This window comes from Saccopteryx bilineata, chromosome 3 (assembly GCF_036850765.1).
Source record: "Saccopteryx bilineata isolate mSacBil1 chromosome 3, mSacBil1_pri_phased_curated, whole genome shotgun sequence".
NCBI classification, from domain to species: domain Eukaryota; kingdom Metazoa; phylum Chordata; class Mammalia; order Chiroptera; family Emballonuridae; genus Saccopteryx; species Saccopteryx bilineata.
Genome location: NC_089492.1, coordinates 102,998,690 through 103,018,308, shown reverse-complemented (window position 1 = coordinate 103,018,308; position 19,619 = coordinate 102,998,690). Strand labels below are relative to the sequence as shown.

General features: G+C 38.9%; 1 protein-coding gene across 1 annotated transcript in view; it reads left to right on the top strand.

The window, feature by feature from the left end:
* The first annotated feature begins 40 nt into the window (after nucleotides 1–40).
* PIGF (phosphatidylinositol glycan anchor biosynthesis class F) overlaps nucleotides 41–19,619 on the top strand; it is a 32,522-nt gene continuing 12,943 nt past the window's right edge. Inside the window, exons 1-5 of the mRNA XM_066267048.1 lie at nucleotides 41–143; nucleotides 1,636–1,881; nucleotides 2,498–2,589; nucleotides 4,597–4,713; nucleotides 16,233–16,341. Of these exons, the coding sequence (XP_066123145.1) occupies nucleotides 1,654–1,881; nucleotides 2,498–2,589; nucleotides 4,597–4,713; nucleotides 16,233–16,341 (546 nt within the window). The 5' untranslated portion in view covers nucleotides 41–143; nucleotides 1,636–1,653. The remainder of the gene's footprint in view (nucleotides 144–1,635; nucleotides 1,882–2,497; nucleotides 2,590–4,596; nucleotides 4,714–16,232; nucleotides 16,342–19,619) is intronic.

Here is a 19,619-nt window from a genome sequence, read left to right as displayed (position 1 = left end):
CCTGCTCCTCCGCTTCTGAGATTGGCTGTGCGGCCTTGGGTCTCCGCCCCACAGGCCTGCGCCTGCGCGAAGGTTCTCAGGGCGAGTCGCACCTGATGGTGGGAGGTAGTAGCTCCCCTTACCCTTCTACGGGCGGGAGTTAGGTAAGCCCAGCCGAACGGTCCGGCACGCGGACTTCCTGCGGGTGCAAGCCACCCCTGCCAACTACCCAAAGAACCGCGAGTCCCTGTGCCCCCGGCCCGCCCGCGCCATCCTTCCCGCGTGACCCAGGGGCTGCCCTGATGGACCGGCCTTCTGACTTTCTGTGTCTCTCCGTTTCTCCTGGTCTCCATGCCTGTGCTTTTTGATTATGCCTTTCAGCTCGTACCCCGCTGCCCGCACTGCGGCCAGCTGAGCTTGGACAGAGTCCCAATAGACCCAGTTTAAGATGGGGCTGCAGAAAAAGGCCCGGCGATTGCCGCGAAGTCTCCTCCGGGAGCCGCTTAGAAGGGCCTTGTCTCACCCCACGATGTATGCGGACCCAGGCCAGGTCAGACCGCGGACGCCTGGGCCGAAGCCTGATGGTTGTCTTCGTGCGCTCTCTCGCCACGTCCTAAGTAGGCTGGTATCTCCAGAGGGGCAAACAGTTGACTCAGTCTTGTTGGTCCCTCCTTCATTCATTTATTCGTTCGTTCATTCATTTATTCAGTAAGCATTTGAATTTGGGTGCTGCTCACTGTATTGCATCCAAATATGCTCGTGTCAGTTGGGATTCTGAGAGTGGCCCAGAAGAACAATGTGCTAAGGGATGTCTGTTGAGACAGTGTATTGTAACTCAGCTTCCCTGCCCCTCAGCTGAGAATAGCACCTCTGAGAAACTTCCTTTAGCCCATCTTGTCATTCATGCTCTTCTCAACCCCTTGTGTGTATCTTTATTTGAAATGGCTTTAGCACTTGGAAGTTTGAGACCTTGTATGTGTCACCTAACCGGTTTTAGCCTGTTTCCTTATCAGTAAAAGATTTCCCTTTGAGAATTATTGTGCGCATTAAATAAGAGCTGTTAGGGTAAGGCGTGGGCTAGTTTGTGATAGTGAGTGCCTCCGTATATGTGTGGATAAAATATATATATTCTGGAATAACCACAATTACATGTGGACTATTCATATTTTTGAACTTTCTTGATTACACTGGTCATCATTTGAGTATTCAGGTGTAATTTGGCATTTGCTAGAAGATGTGAACTACTGTAATATTAGACAAGGACCCACCATGGTAAAAAATGCCAACAATTTAGCCAAAGTGTATTCATGGGGTTTCTAGAATGCATAGGTTATATTTCCAACAGGCGCAGATCATTAATGTGTCACCACATTAATTCATGCAGCCTGTTTGGAGAAAAAAAAAAAAAAAAGATTCATTTAATTTACCCTTTTGCAGAAAGCAGTCACAAATAAAAATTAGAAAGTTTATCCTTTTTAGGCTCTGAGAACTGTTTACCATATTAGTCTACATGTGCATTTACACATATGCATCTTTCTACATTCTGAAATTAGTACAGAGAATTGAGGTTGGTTCATGACTTATTTTTAGGTGTTGAAACATTTAAAACAATGCAAAAGTCATTGCATATACTCTTTTTAATTTGTTTTTCATTAGAGAGCAACTCAAGAAAACATGAAAAATTCTGATATCAAGAGACTACTGTATACCCATCTTTTATGCATATTCTCAATTATCTTAAGCATCTTCATTCCATCATTCTTCTTGGAGAACTTCTCAGTATTGGAAACACACTTGACGTGGTTGTGTATCTGTTCTGTTTTTGTAACTGCCATCAATCTAGTATTATATTTAGTGGTGAAACCAAATGCATCCACTAAAAGAAGTTCATTATCATACAAGGTAAGGCTTATTTCTTGACAACTGATTTTTAGATAGTGGTAGTGGTTATTTTAATGGAAAAAAGACATTAGGTCAAGTACTCAATTGAGTTACTTATAGTGACTAAAGGGAACCTGTTTTTGTTGTTGTTTTTTCCAAATTAGTGTCCTGTTACATGCTGGAAGGCTGTCCACGACATTTGATAGATCCTTGCGGTGCATTAATTGTTGAATTAGGGTGTCTTCAGTGAATAATACAGCAAATATTTCATGTATCATCACCGAATAAGGACTGTGTTTGTGTTTTCTTGTATTCTAGCAGTCTGTTAAGGGTAAATAAAAAAATCCTGATTAACAACGTAGCTCAATATATACTATAGAAACAGATGCTTTTTGCTACAGTGCTAGTTTGGTGGGTAGAATGGGGGGTGATACTTGCCTTATAGCCTTTTTTAAAGGGCTGTATTGTGGGCTGTGTACAAGACTGCACAAGACTTTATCTGACTTCAGAATACCCAAATATAAAGAATATTAAACTGTTCACACATGGGAATAAGTTATGTTTGTACACAAAATGGAAATATTTGCTGTCCTTTAGGCATTATCTTGAGTCTTTAAATTATTCATTTCTTTTTTAGGTAACCAGATTTTTGAAATGCGGTATCTACTTTCTTATGTCTTGTTTCCTCTTTCACGTAATTTTTGTTCTATATGGAGCACCATTAATAGAGTAAGTCTGAAATTTCTATCTTAAGGCAATTATATCTTAAAATTCTTGTTTACTAAACAAAGGGCTAATTCTGTTGATGATTAGAGAAAGACTTGTGTGTTTGATTATTGGATCATGGAAGGATACTGACATAATTGCCCTTCCTTAGCAGCGTTATTCTTTTAAAAACAGAAATAACTTAATTCATCAAATGCTCTTATTACCTACCCTTCTATTATGCAAGTGTACGTAAGGGTAGAGGGAGGTAGATGAGAAACTGTACTATACCAATAAATGTGTGACGCTTAGAACCTCTCAGGGAACTTACTACAGTGAGGAACAGATAAGTTAATTACTATACATATTAGCACATCAGTTCTTGGTAAATGTGATTCTGAAGTGCTTGAAAAAGAGTTTATTTTCTTAAGAAAAATCAATAGATTCCTGCATTTAAATGTTTAATATGCTTAATAAGCTAATGTTCATAGTTTATTTTTATTTTTTATTTTGAGAAAGAGAGAGCGAGAGAGAGGAAGGGAGTGAGGGTAAGAAGTATCAACTCATTGGTTTCACTTTAATTATACATTGAGCTTCTTGTAAGAGCCTTGACCAGGCCCTGCTAGTGTCCCCTTGCTCAACCCAGCAAGCAACCTTGGGCTTTTCATGCTAGTGACTTCTTTGGGCTCAAGCTGGTGAGCTTTGGGTTTGTGTAGATCAGTGGTAGTCAACCTGGTCCCTACCACCCACTAGTGGCTGTTCCAGCTTTCATGGTGGGCGGTAGCAGAGCAACCAAAGTATAAATAAGAAGATAGATTTAACTATAGTAAGTTGTTTTATAAAGATTTATTCTGCCAAACTTAGTGAAAATCCGACATAAAGTACTTGGTAAGTAATTATTATTATATGCTTTAACTTGCTGTAACTCTGTTTTATAAATTTTATAAAGTAAAGTTACTTCCCTACTTTATAAATCAGCATTACTGTGGAACCGGTGGGCGGTTAGAAAATTTTACTACTAACAGAGATACAAAAGTGGGCGGTAGGCATAAAAAGGTTGACTACCCCGGTCTAGATGATCCCCCGCTCAAGCCAGCAAGCCTGTTCTGACAAGCCCCTGCTGAGGAGCCCACACTGAGAGCCGTTGACCTCTGGGTTTCTAACCAGTGACTTCTGGGTCAACACTTTATCTATTGTGCCACCACTGGTCAGATGCTAATGTTTATAGTTTAAAGGTAAAATTCAACTCAACACTTTTTCAAAACTGACCAATTTTAAATTAGTGAAAATTAAATTCATGAATATTTCTTATATAATGTTCATTATAGTTTGGGAAACTTGGCAGTGAGAAATGATCATGTGGTCAAATGAGTGATTTATATATATACACACAAATACAGCTATGTATATAGTTATATATATTTAAACAAAGTTTTTTATATATATGCACATTAAATTAACAAGTAATTGTTTTCTAGAGAAGGGAAGACAAGACCTTTGCAATGATAAATGGATATTTTTATCTAATCCGTTAGAGTAGAATGAATGTCTAGAACAATGATTCTCAAAGTGTGCTTCTAAAACCATCGTCAGCATTTTATTGAAATGCACATTCTAAGGCATCAGTCCATCAGAAACTCTAGAGGTGGGGACCCCATCTTTGTTTATTCAGCTTTCTAAGTGGCTCTAATATAAGCTAAAGTTAAATCACTGGTTGCAAAGAAAGTTCCAGAGACAATGGAGGAGGAAAGATAATTTCTAATTATTTAGAAATGGCATTTTTACCTTGGACAAAATGAATTGTAGGATATTTAACACTTCTGAACTCTATCATTCTGAAGTCATATCTAATCAGATATTTGCTAGATTTTTTTTTATAGTCATCATTTTGGTAGGACTCCCCCTACTCTTCAAAGTAGAGTACAATAAAATATTTTTATATTAAATCTGTTTAAGTAACAAGGATTATGTATGTGTGTATATGTGCTCTTTTAACACTTTTAAAAAATTAATGAAGTTCTTTTTTTCTAGGTTGGCGTTGGAAACATTTTCATTTGCAGTTTTTTTGTCTACTTTTACTACTGTACCTTGTTTGTGTTTGTTAGGACCAAACATCAAAGCATGGCTAAGAGTTTTCAGTAGAAATGGGTAAGTTTTAATTTTTTATTTTAATGATGTTTGAAAAAAATTTTAAATTGATATATTTTTCTATTCATGGCAGTTAGCTAGCTAGCTGTTTGTTCCATGAGTGTTTCTCAGTACTGTATAGTTCTCAGAGTTGCCTTAGAGACCAGTGCCTTTGAGGACTGGAGAGAGGGAAGGAGTGGTATACAACTGAGCGGGACCCAGGCAGGCAGAGCTACAGGCCTCTCCCTCTACTTTAGCGTGATCAGCTCTGCATGTTTCAGTGGTAGAATTCCACTTAGCCTTTTGTTTGGAAAAAGGCCTGCTACCAAAGGAAAGCTTTGAAAACCACTCCTCAGTGATAATTTGTCTTTGTGATAAAATTGCTACAGATAAAATTGCTTCTATGCATCTTATAATGTAGAATTGGGGTCCACAATCTAAAAATGTTTAGTTAGTTTAACAACAGCCATCTCGTAGTTATACTTATAGACTAGTTTGGTTGTGCCCAGTGAAAGAATATGCAGTACAGTGTACAGTACAGTAAGTATATTTATGTCCTTTTCCTTTTTCTGTGGCTATGTTTTTATGTTCTAGACTATGATTTTTACACCTGTGTTAGGACAGGTAAGTGACTTAGTCTAGGGTGTGTTTTGGCTTACATCAAAATTTGGGTTACTTCACTGTCATAGGAACCAACTGTGTCATAACCTGAGGACCCCTGGTATTTCCTTAGTGACCATGTGCATTTTCAGCATAGCTAAATGAAGATTTTAGCTTCTTTTTTATTTTTTTTTCTTTTCCAAGAGAGAGGAGGGGAGAGAGACTCTCACATGCGCCTAGACTGGGATTGAGCTGGCAACCCTCATCTAGGGCCGTTGCTCTGCTCATCTGGGACCATGCTCACAACAGAACTATTTTTAGCACCTGAGGCGGAGGCTCCATAGAGCCATCCTCAGCACTTTGGCAGTGAACTCAAACCAATCAAGCCATGGCTACAGGAGAGGAATAGAGAGAGAGAGAGAGAGAGAGAGAGAGAGAGAGAGAGAGAGAAGGGGGAGGGGTAGAGAAGCAGATGGTCACTTCTGTGTGCCCTGACTGGGAAATGAACCTGGGACATAACACACACTGGGCTGATGCTCTACCACTGAGCCAACTGGCCAAGGCCAGATTTTAGCTTCCTGAAAGGCTTTGAGATGATGTGTAGCAGAAATGGTTGAGTCGTAACTAGTAAACTAGAAAGTTACTTGGTGCCCATAGTTTTTTCCTGTTTATCGCTTAGCAGCAGGAACTCTTCAGCTCTTGCTCTGTGTGCCTTGTTGTGCAAGCTCTGTGTGGATTCTGAAGTGTTGGTCATGATTCTCTCCCCACGAAGCTTGTGTGTTTAAGGGACAGGAATGAAATGAGCTAACGATGTGAGGCTAGAATTGTGTAAATCAAACAGTAAGTACTTTAGGAACTCAGAGGGGTAGGAGAGCTGGAGATGTGAAGCTCTGTGAAGGACTGGGATCAGGAGTGTGAGATTTGGTGAAACTAAGGGGAAAGGAAAAGACTTCGTGCTAGCAGAATGAATGAAACCGTAGAACTGAAATGAACATGGTATTTTCATGTGATTTGGAATAGAACAGCTCAACTAGAGCAGAGGATGTCTGATGGGTAGCGAGGCTCCATATATTACTGACTTTTTCTTTTTGAAATGAATACTGTTTGTTCCCCTTCAGAACTATCTTCTAGTGTTCATAAAGTCTTTAGAAAACAAAAGTTTAATTATTGAAAACTTTTCCCACATTGTTAGCACATTATCCCAAATGGCATTAATTTCTTTTAGCATTTTAGGTTGAAAATTTTAAACAATGAAAATGTTGAAACCTTATTGGTTTGGATTGGTGATTTACCCAGCTTTGAATTCTGTTCCTGATAATAGTGTATTTGGGGAGACATCTTATTCTATAGTTAGTCCTGCTATAATATGGCATATGCAGTACTAAAAATCCCTGCACTATGCAAACTTGGACAGTAAAAAACATATAACCAGAGACCAGAACTTAATAAAAATGGTAGGACAGTTTTATACATGTTAAACATGTTAAGAAATACATAAATGTTATAATAAATATAGCTCTTTTACCTGGAAAAAACCTGCATTTGATTTTGGCAGTAGGTGTGGGAAGAGTTGCGTCTTCTAAGTTATTATAACATGATAAAGAAGGGTTGTTGGAAATCTGACACAATGTTAAGACCAGATGTAGAGGGTGTGGCTCATGCACAGGAGGGGAACTGAGGTAATTGGAAGATGAGCTTTTTATTTTATTTATTTATTTATTTATTTATTTATTTATTTATTTATTTTTTGCATTTTTCTGAAGCTGGAAACAGGGAGAGACAGTCAGACAGACTCCCGCATGCGCCCGACTGGGGTCCACCTGGCACGCCCACCAGGGGCGACACTCTGCCCACCAGGGGGCGATGCTCTGCCCTTCCTGGGCGTTGCCATGTTGCGACCAGAGCCACTCTAGCGCCTGAGGCAGAGGCCACAGAGCCATCCCCAGCGCCCGGGCCATCTCTGCTCCAGTGGAGCCTTGGCTGCGGGAGAGGAAGAGAGAGACAGAGAGGAAGGCGCGGCAGAAGGGTGGAGAAGCAAATGGGCGCTTCTCCTGTGTGCCCTGGCCGGGAATCGAACCCGAGCCCTCCGCACGCTAGGCCAACGCTCTACCGCTGAGCCAACCGGCCAGGGCAAGATGAGCTTTTTAAACAGTAGTATTGAGATATAATACATGTATAGTGCACGTCACTTATTTGAAGCATACAATTCAATGGTTTTTAGTATATTCACAGACATATGCAGAAACAATCATCACAGTCAATTTTAGAACATTTTCATCATCTCAAACAGAACTCTATTTATTTATTTTATTTTTTTGTGACGGAGACAGAGAGAGGGACAGACAGACAGACAGGAAGGGAGAGAGATGAGAAGCATCAATTCTTCGTTGCGGCACCTTAGTTGTTCATTGATTGCTTTCTTATATGTACCTTGACCGAGGGGCTACAGCAGACTGAGTGACCCCTTGCTCAAGCCAGTGACCTTGGGCTCAAGTTGGTGAGCCTTGCTCAAACCAGATGAGCCTGTGCTCAAGCTAGCGATCTTGGGTTTTCGAACCTGGGTCCTCTGTGTCCCAGTCTGACGCTCTATCCACTGTGCCACTGCCTGGTCAGGCTCAAACAGAACTCTATACCCTATTGATATCACTTCTTTATTTCCATTTCCCCAACCCTAGGCGACCACTAATCTTTTTGCAATCTCTATAGAATCGCCTATTCTGGACACATCATAAAAATGAAATCATGTAATTATGTGATCTTTTGTAATTGACCTCCTTTCATTTAGGTTAATGTTTTCAAGGGTCATCCATGTTGTAGCATGTGTCAGTGCTAAATTCCTTCTTATGGTTGAATAATGTTCCATTGTATGAATATATGCCACCATTCATCAATTGATGGACATCTGGTTTGTTAACACTTTTTGCTATTATGACTAAGCTGCTATAAACATTTATGTACTGATTTTTGTATGGATTTTGTTTTCATTTCTCTTAAGTATATGCGAGGAGTGGACTTTCTGGGTGGTCATATAGTAACTCCATGTTTAATCTTTTGAGAAACTTCCATTTTCTAGGTGAAGATATTGGAAAGCTAACAGGTTAAGTCATTTGCCAAAGCCCAATAGCCAGAAACAGGTAGGAATCCCGATCATCTAATGGTATAGAAATTCTTAGAGGACTCCACTAATTGAGGGTCAGAAAATGAGTTCTTACTCTGTCTTCACTATTTAGTGGCCAGTGACGTTAGACAAGCTATTTAACTTTACAGATCCTCATAGGTAACATTGTTAGAATAATACTGATTTGTACTTTACAGGCTTATTGTCAGAACTGAGTGAAATCAAATACATACTAAGTGCTTCAAGAAATGTTTGTCCAATGGATTAACAAATGTCAGGGAGCATTTTTATATTACATACCTTCGGTCTGTTTGAATTAGCACCTCTTCCTGGATCAAGTAACAGATCAAGGAGTGCAGGGTATATACAACCATGAAGAAGGTACAGTTTTTTTTAGTTCATTGAATGTGAAAAATAATTTGAACTTTTTCATGAGAGGGGAACTTAAGTCTTCATGTCTCCCCTATCCATTAGTGATAGTTCACTTTTTTCCCTAGCATATTTATCATACTTTGAGAATTCAGAATAAAAAGCATGTCAAATTTTGGATGACTTAGGAAATAATTTGATAGCTTAATTTTTTTAATGTTAGAGTTTCTTAAATGTTTATTGTTAAGCAAAAATATTTTCAAAATTCAAAGATGTGGTGGTTCTGCAGTGAGAATATAAAATACAAAAAACAATTACTTTAGTGTTATTTTGAAATTGTCCCAATATACAGTTAGCATCATTTATATTGAGTCACAACTTTAATTTCAGACAATTATATTATTATTTAAAGAGGTTATACAGGCCCTGGCCGGTTGGCTCAGCGGTAGAGCGTCGGCCTAGCATGCGGAGGACCCGGGTTCGATTCCCGGCCAGGGCACACAGGAGAAGCGCCCATTTGCTTCTCCACCCCTCCGCCGCGCCTTCCTCTCTGTCTCTCTCGTCCCCTCCCGCAGCCAAGGCTCCATAGGAGCAAAGATGGCCCGGGCGCTGGGGATGGCTCTGTGGCCTCTGCCCCAGGCGCTAGAGTGGCTCTGGTCGCAACATGGCGACGCCCAGGATGGGCAGAGCATCGCCCCCTGGTGGGCAGAGCTTCGCCCCTGGTGGGCGTGCCGGGTGGATCCCGGTCGGGCGCATGCGGGAGTCTGTCTGACTGTCTCTCCCTATTTCCAGCTTCAGAAAAATGAAAAGAAAAAAAAAAAAATAATAAATAAATAAAATAAAGAGGTTATACAAAACATGAATAATGTGTTTTTTCCTGCCCAATAATTATTTACAACAGAAATTAAAAAGTTCTGATTTGAAGTTCTAATGCGATAGTCCTAGTTAATTAAAAGTTTTAAAATACTTTCCTTTCTTCTAAAGAGAAGTAGTCTGACTACATTAAAGAGCTGATTGAAGATTTTAGAGCTTACAATATTTTTATCATTCAACCTGTGTACTAGTATATTATACATGGTAGAATTTTTGTTTTGTTTGTGTAGAGTTGACCCTTTTAGTTAGTATTATATTATCGAAATATGGTAATTTAGATGTGCAGCATGAACAGGCCAATTTTGTACTGGGTTGACATCTCACTCAGCATTGAATCGATATACATGTTTTATATTACTTTTAAGTGAAATAACTATTGCAGCCTAATATTTAATGTATTTATTTGCATGTTTAAATTGAGTAGAAGATAATCAGTTGAAAACTGAGAAACACAAAAGCATTAATTGTGAGAACTGAGTTGGGATTATATCCCAAGAGTAAAGGACCTTGGGATACTATCAAGATTATACTATTTTAACAAGACTTTCCCTTAATGCATATGTAAAGTTATTCCAGATTTTTAAAAAATGCTGATTTAAAGAAACTTGAAGGTAGAAAAGTCATTTGGTTTCTTTAAAAGTTCTGTCAACTTTTTAATATGCTATTACTGAATGATTATACTCAATTAGTTCTACTTTAATTTAGTTTGTTGCCTTTGTGTTATAATTATTGTGGGGTTTCTTTTCACTTGTAGATTTTGTTCTAAAGGAAAATAATAATCTGACTACCTTAAACCTGTATTTCTCATTGAAGTTTGCTTTTTGATTTATTAGTTCTTTTATGCTGTTATGTAGATGTTTAAGTGAGAATCTGGTCACTTTTGGTGAAATGAAAAAATTGAGTTACTGAATAGGTTCCTGAATCTGTAGTTATGTTGCCAAGGTAAAGCCAGTAAGACCAATTTGTGTAGACAAAGACAACAGGCCTCTTTTTTCTTTATTATGAAAACTTATAAGAATAAACCAATGTTAATGCTGCTATATATTAATAGGAAGAAATTTTTTATTTATTTTTATCATAATTGTTTATTATAAGAAACATATTGTAAAAATTTTAATAATAGAAAAATGTAGAAAGTTAAAGATGCTAGTAATCCTATCAAAAACAACTATTAGTAACATTGTCTATATTCTAATTTTGTCTATATATATAGCATATATGTAATGTAAAAACAAAATTGGTTACATTAATTATTCACTACAATAAAAATGAAAAATAATTCATTTTTATTATTTATTAGGAATGTCTTTATATGTGTACATAACCTACCTCTTTTTACATAGTATCCTTAGTATATTTTAATCTGTAAGCAATGGAAAACTTCAGTTTATATTGGTTTGAACAGTAAGGAAACTGATTATCTTACATAACAGGTTGTGTGGTTCTAGATACAGATAGTCAAGATGTGGCTGTGCTTCTCATTGATGCTCCTGTTTCTCATCCTTGGGCTGGTAGTGAGATGGCAGCAGTCCCTTGTCCTTGCGTTTTTATAAACTAATCATTTGGAAGGAGAATGGGATGACTGTTATTTACTTAGTGTAATCAGGGACGAGATGAATGTTGGGCTGTTGATCATTATTACAAGTATTCCATGTACTGTGAGCTAGTTATATAACTAGTTTACTATTGTAGGTTATTATCACATTTTTTATGATTATAAATGATATTGATATGAACATCTTTGTACCATTTAATTTTGAATACTTATGCAAGAGTTTCTGTTGACTAGATTTCTGGAATAGAATTCCTAGATCAAAAGAAGTTGATAGATACTGCCAAACTAAATACTAATTTAAAGAATAGGTACATACGAATATAAACATATACATACATATATACGGGTATCTAAAAGTGCCAGTTTCCCTAAATCCCCATTAGGGCTGTTGTTAGCGGTCTACTGGGGCTGCTGCCTTATGGGCTCTGCCATGGGGGCAGACTGTGTGCTACAGTGACTTTGTCTGTTTTCTAATGGGATACATACACCCTGGTCAAAGTTTTTTAAAAGTTTAATTTATGGAAACATAAGTTATTAAATTTCAGCTGAATATTACTGATGAAACTCTAGAGATAGCATTTCCCTTTCCTTTCCTCCATTTTCTCCTTCCTCGTGTTACAGAAACCGGATAGAAAATAACAAATCCTCAAAATACAGCTTCAATTCAGGAAAAAATTGGTGTCAGTTAAGATGGGATGACAGTTTCAAACATAACTCACTTATTGTATCGGAGCAGAGAGGTGGTGTGGGCAGCCTGCCCATGTGAAGTATTAGCAAGATGAAAAGAAATGGCATGGCAACCCTGAAGACATACTATTGAAGAAAAACATGTGCAGAAGACAAAGAATCCAGCTCAGAAGAAAATACTACCCAAGGAACAGAAACAAAACAGAAATACCAACAGTTTACCATAGAAAACTCATCTGACTGGTGGTGGCGCAGTGGATAGAACGTCAACCTGGGATGCTGAGGACCCAGGTTTGAAACCCTGAAGTCACCGGCTTGAGTATGGGCTCACCATCTTGAGCATAGGGTCTTTGGCTTGAGCATGGGATCATCAACACGATCCCATGGTTACTGACTTGAAGTTCATGATTGCTGGCTTAAGCTAGAGCCCCCTGGTCAAGGCATGTATGAGAAGCAATCAGTGAACAGCTAAAGTGCCACAACTACAAGTTGATTCTTCTCATCTCTCTCCATTGCTATCTTTCTCTCTCTTACTAAAAAAATAAAATAAGAGCTCAGCCCTGGCTGGTGGCACAGTGGATGTAGTGTTGTTCTTGAGCACCGAAGTCGCTGGTTGGATCCTGGGGCACCAGCCTCATCCCAAGGGTGCTGGCTGGACCCTGAGATTGCTGGTTCGAGCCTTCGTCAGGGCATCTATGAAAAGCTATCTGCATGCTATCCACAACTAAGTGGAATATGAGTTAATACTTGACTCTCTCTCTCTCTCTCTGTCTCTCCCCCCCTCCTCTATTTCTTTTTCTCCCCCTTCCTCTCTCTCAAAAAGTTAATCAGTGGAAAAATAAAGAGCTCAAAAATGAGATAATAAAACAAAATTAGGTGAGAGATATTCCACATTAATGAAATAAATTGAGAATTCAAACCATACCCTTATAGATCTTAAGTTAGAAATATAGACAAATTAGAAACTAACTTTCTAGCATGGAGGAAAGGTCTGACCTAATTAAAATGAATGAGGGGTAGGAAAAGGGGAAGAATAAAGCAATTCTAGAAGAAATGATGTAGAGAACTAAGGTATTTAGTATACAGTTTTATACCAATCACCACAATCTCATTTGAGAACATTTTACCACTCCAAAAGGAAACCATGCCTATTAGCAGTCATCCTCTATTCCTCCCTTCCCTTCTCTTCCACCTCACTCCCCAGCCCAGGGAACTGCTAAACTATTTCTGTCTCTATAGATTTGCCTGTTCTGGACATTTCATATATAGTATTCTAAGGAGAATAAGAAATGAAGAATCACTAGACATTTGATGAACACCTCTAAAATGAAATCCAGAAATGAAAACAACAAAAAGGAAAGTGAAAACAAGGGCAATATAAAGACCAGAAGATAATGTACATTTTTTTTTACATCCATAAAACATGAATAGGGGCAAGCAAGAAGTATTCAGAGAACAAGAAAGCTCTTGGTAATTAAAAATATGGTAGAAAAAATTTTAACAGAAGTAGAGACAAAGTTGACAATATCCCTTAGTCAAATTAAAAGAGAGAGGAGAAATTAGTTAAAAAGGTAAGGAAATCAGAAGACAAATTTAACAGTATAATATTTCCACAAAAAGATTAAGAAAAAGCAAGTCATTAAATAAAAGAAAATTTCAAGAGCTGAGATTGTAGATTAAGAAGGGCCATGTGTTTCTACCATAAGGGATGAAAAGACAGCCACATCAAGACCATTAGTGTAAAGTGTTGGATAACCAGTAATAAAGAGATGATTCTTTTTTTTTTTTGTATTTTTCTGAAGCTGGAAACGGGGAGAGACAGTCAGACAGACTCCTGCATGCGCCCGACCGGGATCCACCCGGCACGCCCACCAGGGGCGACACTCTGCTCACCAGGGGGTGATGCTCTGCCCCTCCGGGGTGTCGCTCTGCCGAGACCAGAGCCACTCTAGCGCCTGGGGCAGAGGCCAAGGAGCCATCCCCAGCGCCCGGGCCATCTCTGCTCCAATGGAGCCTTGGCTGCGGGAGAGGAAGAGAGAGACAGAGAGGAAGGGGGGGGGGTGGAGAAGCAAATGGGTGCTTCTCCTATGTGCCCTGGCCGGGAATCGAACCCGGGTCCCCTGCACGCCAGGCCAACGCTCTACCGCTGAGCCAACCGGCCAGGGCTAAGAGATGATTCTGAAGGGTACCAGAGATGGGGTGGTAGAAGAAACATGCTACTTTCAGAATACTAGGAACCAGAATGGCTCTGAATTTCTCGGGCTAATCAAAACAGTGGACCAGTACTTTTAAAATTTGGAGGCAGATCCTGACCGATTGCTCATCGGTAGAGCATTGCCTGGGGTGTGGATGTCCTGGATTTGATTCCTGGTCAGGGCACACAGGAGAAGCAACCAGCTACTTCTTGACCCCTCCCTCTCTCCCTTCTCTCTATCTCACTTCTAATAGAGCTATGGCTGCAGGAGGGAAGAAGATGTTTCCTGCTCCTCCCCCCTTCTCTCTCTTTCTCTATCCTCTCTAAATGAATAAATAAAAAACATTTAAAAATTAAAAAAAAATTGACTGGCATTGGTAGGTGTTACATCAGTGGTAGTCAGCCTGGTCCCTACCGCCCACTAGTGGCTGTTCCAGCTTTCATAGTGGGCGGTAGCAGAGCAACCAAAGTATAAATAAAAAGATAGATTTAACTATAGCAAGTTGTTTTATAAACATTTATTCTGCCAAACTTAGCGAAAATCTGACATAAAGTACTTGGTAAATAATTATTATATGCTTTAACTTGCTGTAACTCTGCTTTATAAATTTTATAAAGTAAAGTTACTTCCCTACTTTATAAATCACCATTACTGTGGAACCGGTGGGCGGTTAGAAAATTTTACTACTAACAGAGATACAGAAGTGGGCGGTAGGTATAAAAAGGTTGACTACCCCTGTGTTACATAAAATAAAGAACAATAAATCCCATCAAGTATATATAATGATTGTCCCCAACCTTTTTCTCACCCCAATTTTTTTTTATTAAGTGAGAGGCAGGGAGGCAGAGACAGACTCCAGCATGTGCCCTGACTGGGATCCACCCTGCAAGTTCCCTACCAGGCAATGCTTTGCCCATCTTGGCTGTTGCTCCATTGCTTGGCAACCAAGCTATTTTAGCGCATGAAGCATCCTTAGTGCCTGGGACCAACTTTGCTCAAACTGAGCCATACATGTGGGATGGGAAGGGGGGTACGTGAACGAGCAGATGGTCTCTTCTGTGTGCCCTGACCAGGAATCGAACCTGGGACCACCACATGCCAGGCTGACGCTCTACCACTGAGCCAACCGGCCAGGGCCAAACCCCAATTTTCAATAGAAACAAGCTTAAGCTCTTGTGTGAGTGAGAGGGAGGAATAATAAGATGGACAAGTGATGGATTGGTTTATGAACTGACTTATCATCTGGGACTTCTTTAACTCAGTGTACATTTTGGTGTAATAATTGGCTTATTTCTAATGAAAGAAATCATCTAACATAACAGATGTTTGACCCTTATTCCACAGTGACGGAAAGAAAGTACTTTTCATAAACTTTATAATAACCCTGCATTTATACAATTAAATGTTTGGAGTACAAATACTCCAAATTACTGCGTTGTGGTGGGGTTTTACTACGGTAACCAGACTGATATTCCACACAGCAGGCTGAAATAGAGACCTACTAAGAGAATGGCTGAGTGTTGTCTTTCCACCTTTACACTTAAAGTGGTAGGCAAAATTGCTGAATCTTTTGAATTATTTTGTTCTTGTTCTTTAATCCTCCACCAAATACAGTTGACTTGTGTAAACAAAATGTGCAATAAGAAGGACCTGAATAAATGAAGCTCCCTCTATACAATGGAATACTCCTGTTATGGAAAGATAGTGAAACTGAGTTCATAACATGATGCTTTGAGTTTTGTTTTGAAGGACATATACATATATGTGTGCATATATGCAAATATACATATATCATTCTAAACAGAAGGGTGTGTATTGGTGCATGCATAAAGTATTTCTGGAAGGATACATGTAATAAGTTGGTAATAGCAGTTGCTTCTGGGGAGAGGTACTAGCAGTGATAATAAAGGCAGGAAGACTTAGATTGCACTGCAAGTGCTCTTTCATATTGTCTGACTTCTACTATGTGCACGTTAGCTTTCCAACTGAAAAACATATCTTCTTGCCAGTTAATTGTTAATAGTTCACGGGAAATAAATGTCAATTTGAGGTGCCTATTTTAAATGAACACTGTATGCATGTGTTAATTTGTGCTTCAGCTTGGATACATACTACCACTGATTTACATATTTGTGTTTTACAGAGTTACATCCATTTGGGAGAATAATCTCCAGATCACTACAATTTCCAGTTTTGTAGGAACATGGCTTGGAGCCTTTCCTATTCCACTCGATTGGGAAAGACCTTGGCAGGTTGGTTTCAGTTACTTAAAGCAACAAAATAAATGTTTGTACAATAATAAAACTGGTGAAGCTAACTCATATATATATATGTGTGTGTGTGTGTGTGTATACATACATATATATATATATATATATATATATATATATATATATATATAGTTTTGTTGTTCATTTTAGGAGGGCTGCCAGTTCTGTCACAGTGATGTAGGTGACTTCTTATTGGAGCCTGTCTCAGTGCCACAGGCATCCAAATCAGCCTGGTTCTAATCTCCCAGCACTGGGTTTTTTCCTACATATATAGGTGAACAAACAAACTTAGTCTGTGAATATATATAGGAGGTGTTTTTTTTTTAAATAGGCCAGAAGTTGCAGGAATTCCCTATTTCCAACTTTGATATTCATTGCCTCTGTGGTCTTACTTAAGTCATGTTTTTGTTAATGTGATTGATGGCGGCATTGAATGTTGACTTTGAAATATTTTTTTTAATTTAGATTTTTATTTATTTATTCATTTTAGAGAAGGGAAAGAGAGAGAGAGAGAGAGAGAAGGGGGGAGGAGCAGGAAGTATCAACTCCCATATGTGCCCTGACCAGGCAAGCCCAGGGTTTTGAACCAGTGACCTCAGCATTCCAGGTCAACGCTTTATCCACTGCACCACCACAGGTCAGGCAAAATATTTTTTTAAAAGCATGTAGCAAAGTAGGTTTTTAAAAGGGATACATGATATAGATGGAAGCTCATTAACATCAGGTTTTCTGTTTTCTTTCAAGATAGGATATATAGCCAATAAGCTTAGGTAAGCACTGTAAGTGTTTTTTTAATTCCCATTTTACAGATGAGGAAACTGGTACCAAGAAGATATGTAATATTTTAAAGTTCACTGAGCTACTAATGCATATATCATTGTCTTAATTTTCAATGGCTTAGTACAGGGGTGGTCAACCTTTTTATACCTACCGCCCACTTTTGTATCTCTGTTAGTAGTAAAATTTTCTAACTGCCCACCAGTTCCGTAGTAATGGTGATTTATAAAGTAGGGAAGTAACTTTACTTTATAAAATTTATAAAGCAGAGTTATAGCAAGTTAAAGCATATAATAATAATTATTTACCAAGTACTTTATGTTGGATTTTCGCTAAGTTTGGCAGAATAAGTCTTTATAAAACAAGTTAATATAGTTAAATCTATCTTTTTATTTATACTTTGGTTGCTCCGCTACCGCCCACCATGAAAGCTGGAATGCCCACTAGTGGGCGGTAGGGACCAGGTTGACTACCACTGGCTTAGTAGTATACTATAATATAGTAATCCCAAAATTTATTTAACAAATTCACTGTTGATTATTTAGGTTATTTCAATATTTTACTATTATAAACAGTGCTGTCATAACACCTTTGAATCGATAGCTTCACATCTTTTCAATTATTAGTATGATTTGGAATTGTAGAATTAAAAATATACTTTCCAACATAAAATGTTGGAAAATTTTGTTAAGAATATATTTTAAGATAAAATGGAATTGTAGTATTAAAAAATATATTTTCTTTTTCTAACATGAATCTTTTTTCTGGTTACAAAGACAGTGGATATTTATTTAGAAAATTTAAGCAATATTAATTACAAAGAAAGTAAAAATTATCAAATATCCAACTATCTAGATGCCTTTAAACTTTGGACTTTAATGTTACTATCTCCAAAATGAAATTAAGCCAAATAATCCAGTCTCCCCTGAGCATACTTACTTCTTAAAATGCATAATTGATTGAGATTTTCTTTAAAACAATTTAAAATTATTTTAAAGTATTTGTACTTATTCCCATCAAATACCAGATAAATGAAGCATTGTTGTTTAAAAATCCTTTTTTTCCCTCTGGTTTTATTAGGTTAAAATTTTAATATTTGGGAAGCATATATTAATTTTCTAAAATCACAGCTGCCATAGATAATTCTTTCATAAATTGAAGCTAGGAATTATAAGGATTATAACTAAATGAATTACTATAAATAATGCTAGAGTGAGAGACAAAACTAAGATTATGGATTTAATTATTGAAGAATAGCCTGCTTTTAGGTTACTTAAACAGTGTTTGAGACAGACCAAAATAAGGTCAATTTATATGAATGATATGTTCCAAGTATGGGAAAAAAACTATAATACTTGTAAGGTATTTTCTGCTGAGGAAGAAAGGAGGATGTAGCAACAAAGTGTGGACAAGCAAAAAAGCTTTATTTAGAGCAGTGGTCCCCAACCCCTGGGCTGCGGACTGGTACCAGTCCGTGGGCCATTTGGTACTGGTTGCAGAGAAAGAATAGATAACTTATATTACTTCCGTTTTATTTATATTTAAGTCTGAACGATGTTTTATTTTTTAAAAATGACCAGATTCCCTCTGTTACATCCGTCTAAGACTTATTCTTGACTTGTCTCGGTCACGTGATACATTTATCCATCCCACCCTAAGGCCGGTTCATGAAAATATTTTCTGACATTAAACTGGTCCGTGGCCCTGGCCGGTTGGCTCAGCGGGAGAGCGTTGGCCTGGCATGCAGAAGTCCTGGGTTCGATTCCCGGCCAGGGCACATAGGAGAAGCGCCCATTTGCTTCTCCACCCCCCCACTCCTTCCTCTCTGTCTCTCTTCCCCTCCCGCAGCCAAGGCTCCATTGGAGCAAAGATGGCCCGGGCGCTGGGGATGGCTCCTTGGCCTCTGCCCCAGGCGCTAGAGTGGCTCTGGTCGCGGCAGAGCGACGCCCCGGAGGGGCAGAGCATTGCCCCCTGGTGGGCAGAGCGTTGCCCCTGGTGGGTGTGCCGGGTGGATCCCAGTCAGGCGCATGTGGGAGTCTGTCTGACTGTCTCTCCCCGTTTCCAGCTTCAGAAATATACAAAACAAAACAAAACAAAACAAAAAACCGGTCCGTGACCCAAAAAAGGTTGGGGACCACTGGTTTAGAGCTCTCCCCGGTGAGGTTCACTGGTCCACAAGACAGGGGCCAGGGGAGTCGCACAGCTTCTCCCGCGGCGGGGAGGGGTAATTTATAGCGTTGGTAGGGTGGTGGTGGGTGACAAAATTTCACTGGCTGACAGACAGTTGTTCTTTTTCAAAATGCTCCTGGGCTGTTTCTTTTGGTGGGCATGGGCATGTGGTTCCTCATGTGACCTTACCCCATTGCCAACCAACCAAACATTCCGACCTTTTATGTTAGATGGGGCTCTGCTATTTGTCTGGCTACTTCCTGCTGATTAGGAGCTTCATGGGGAAAGGAGCTCCGAAGGTGGTGGCTCTGCAG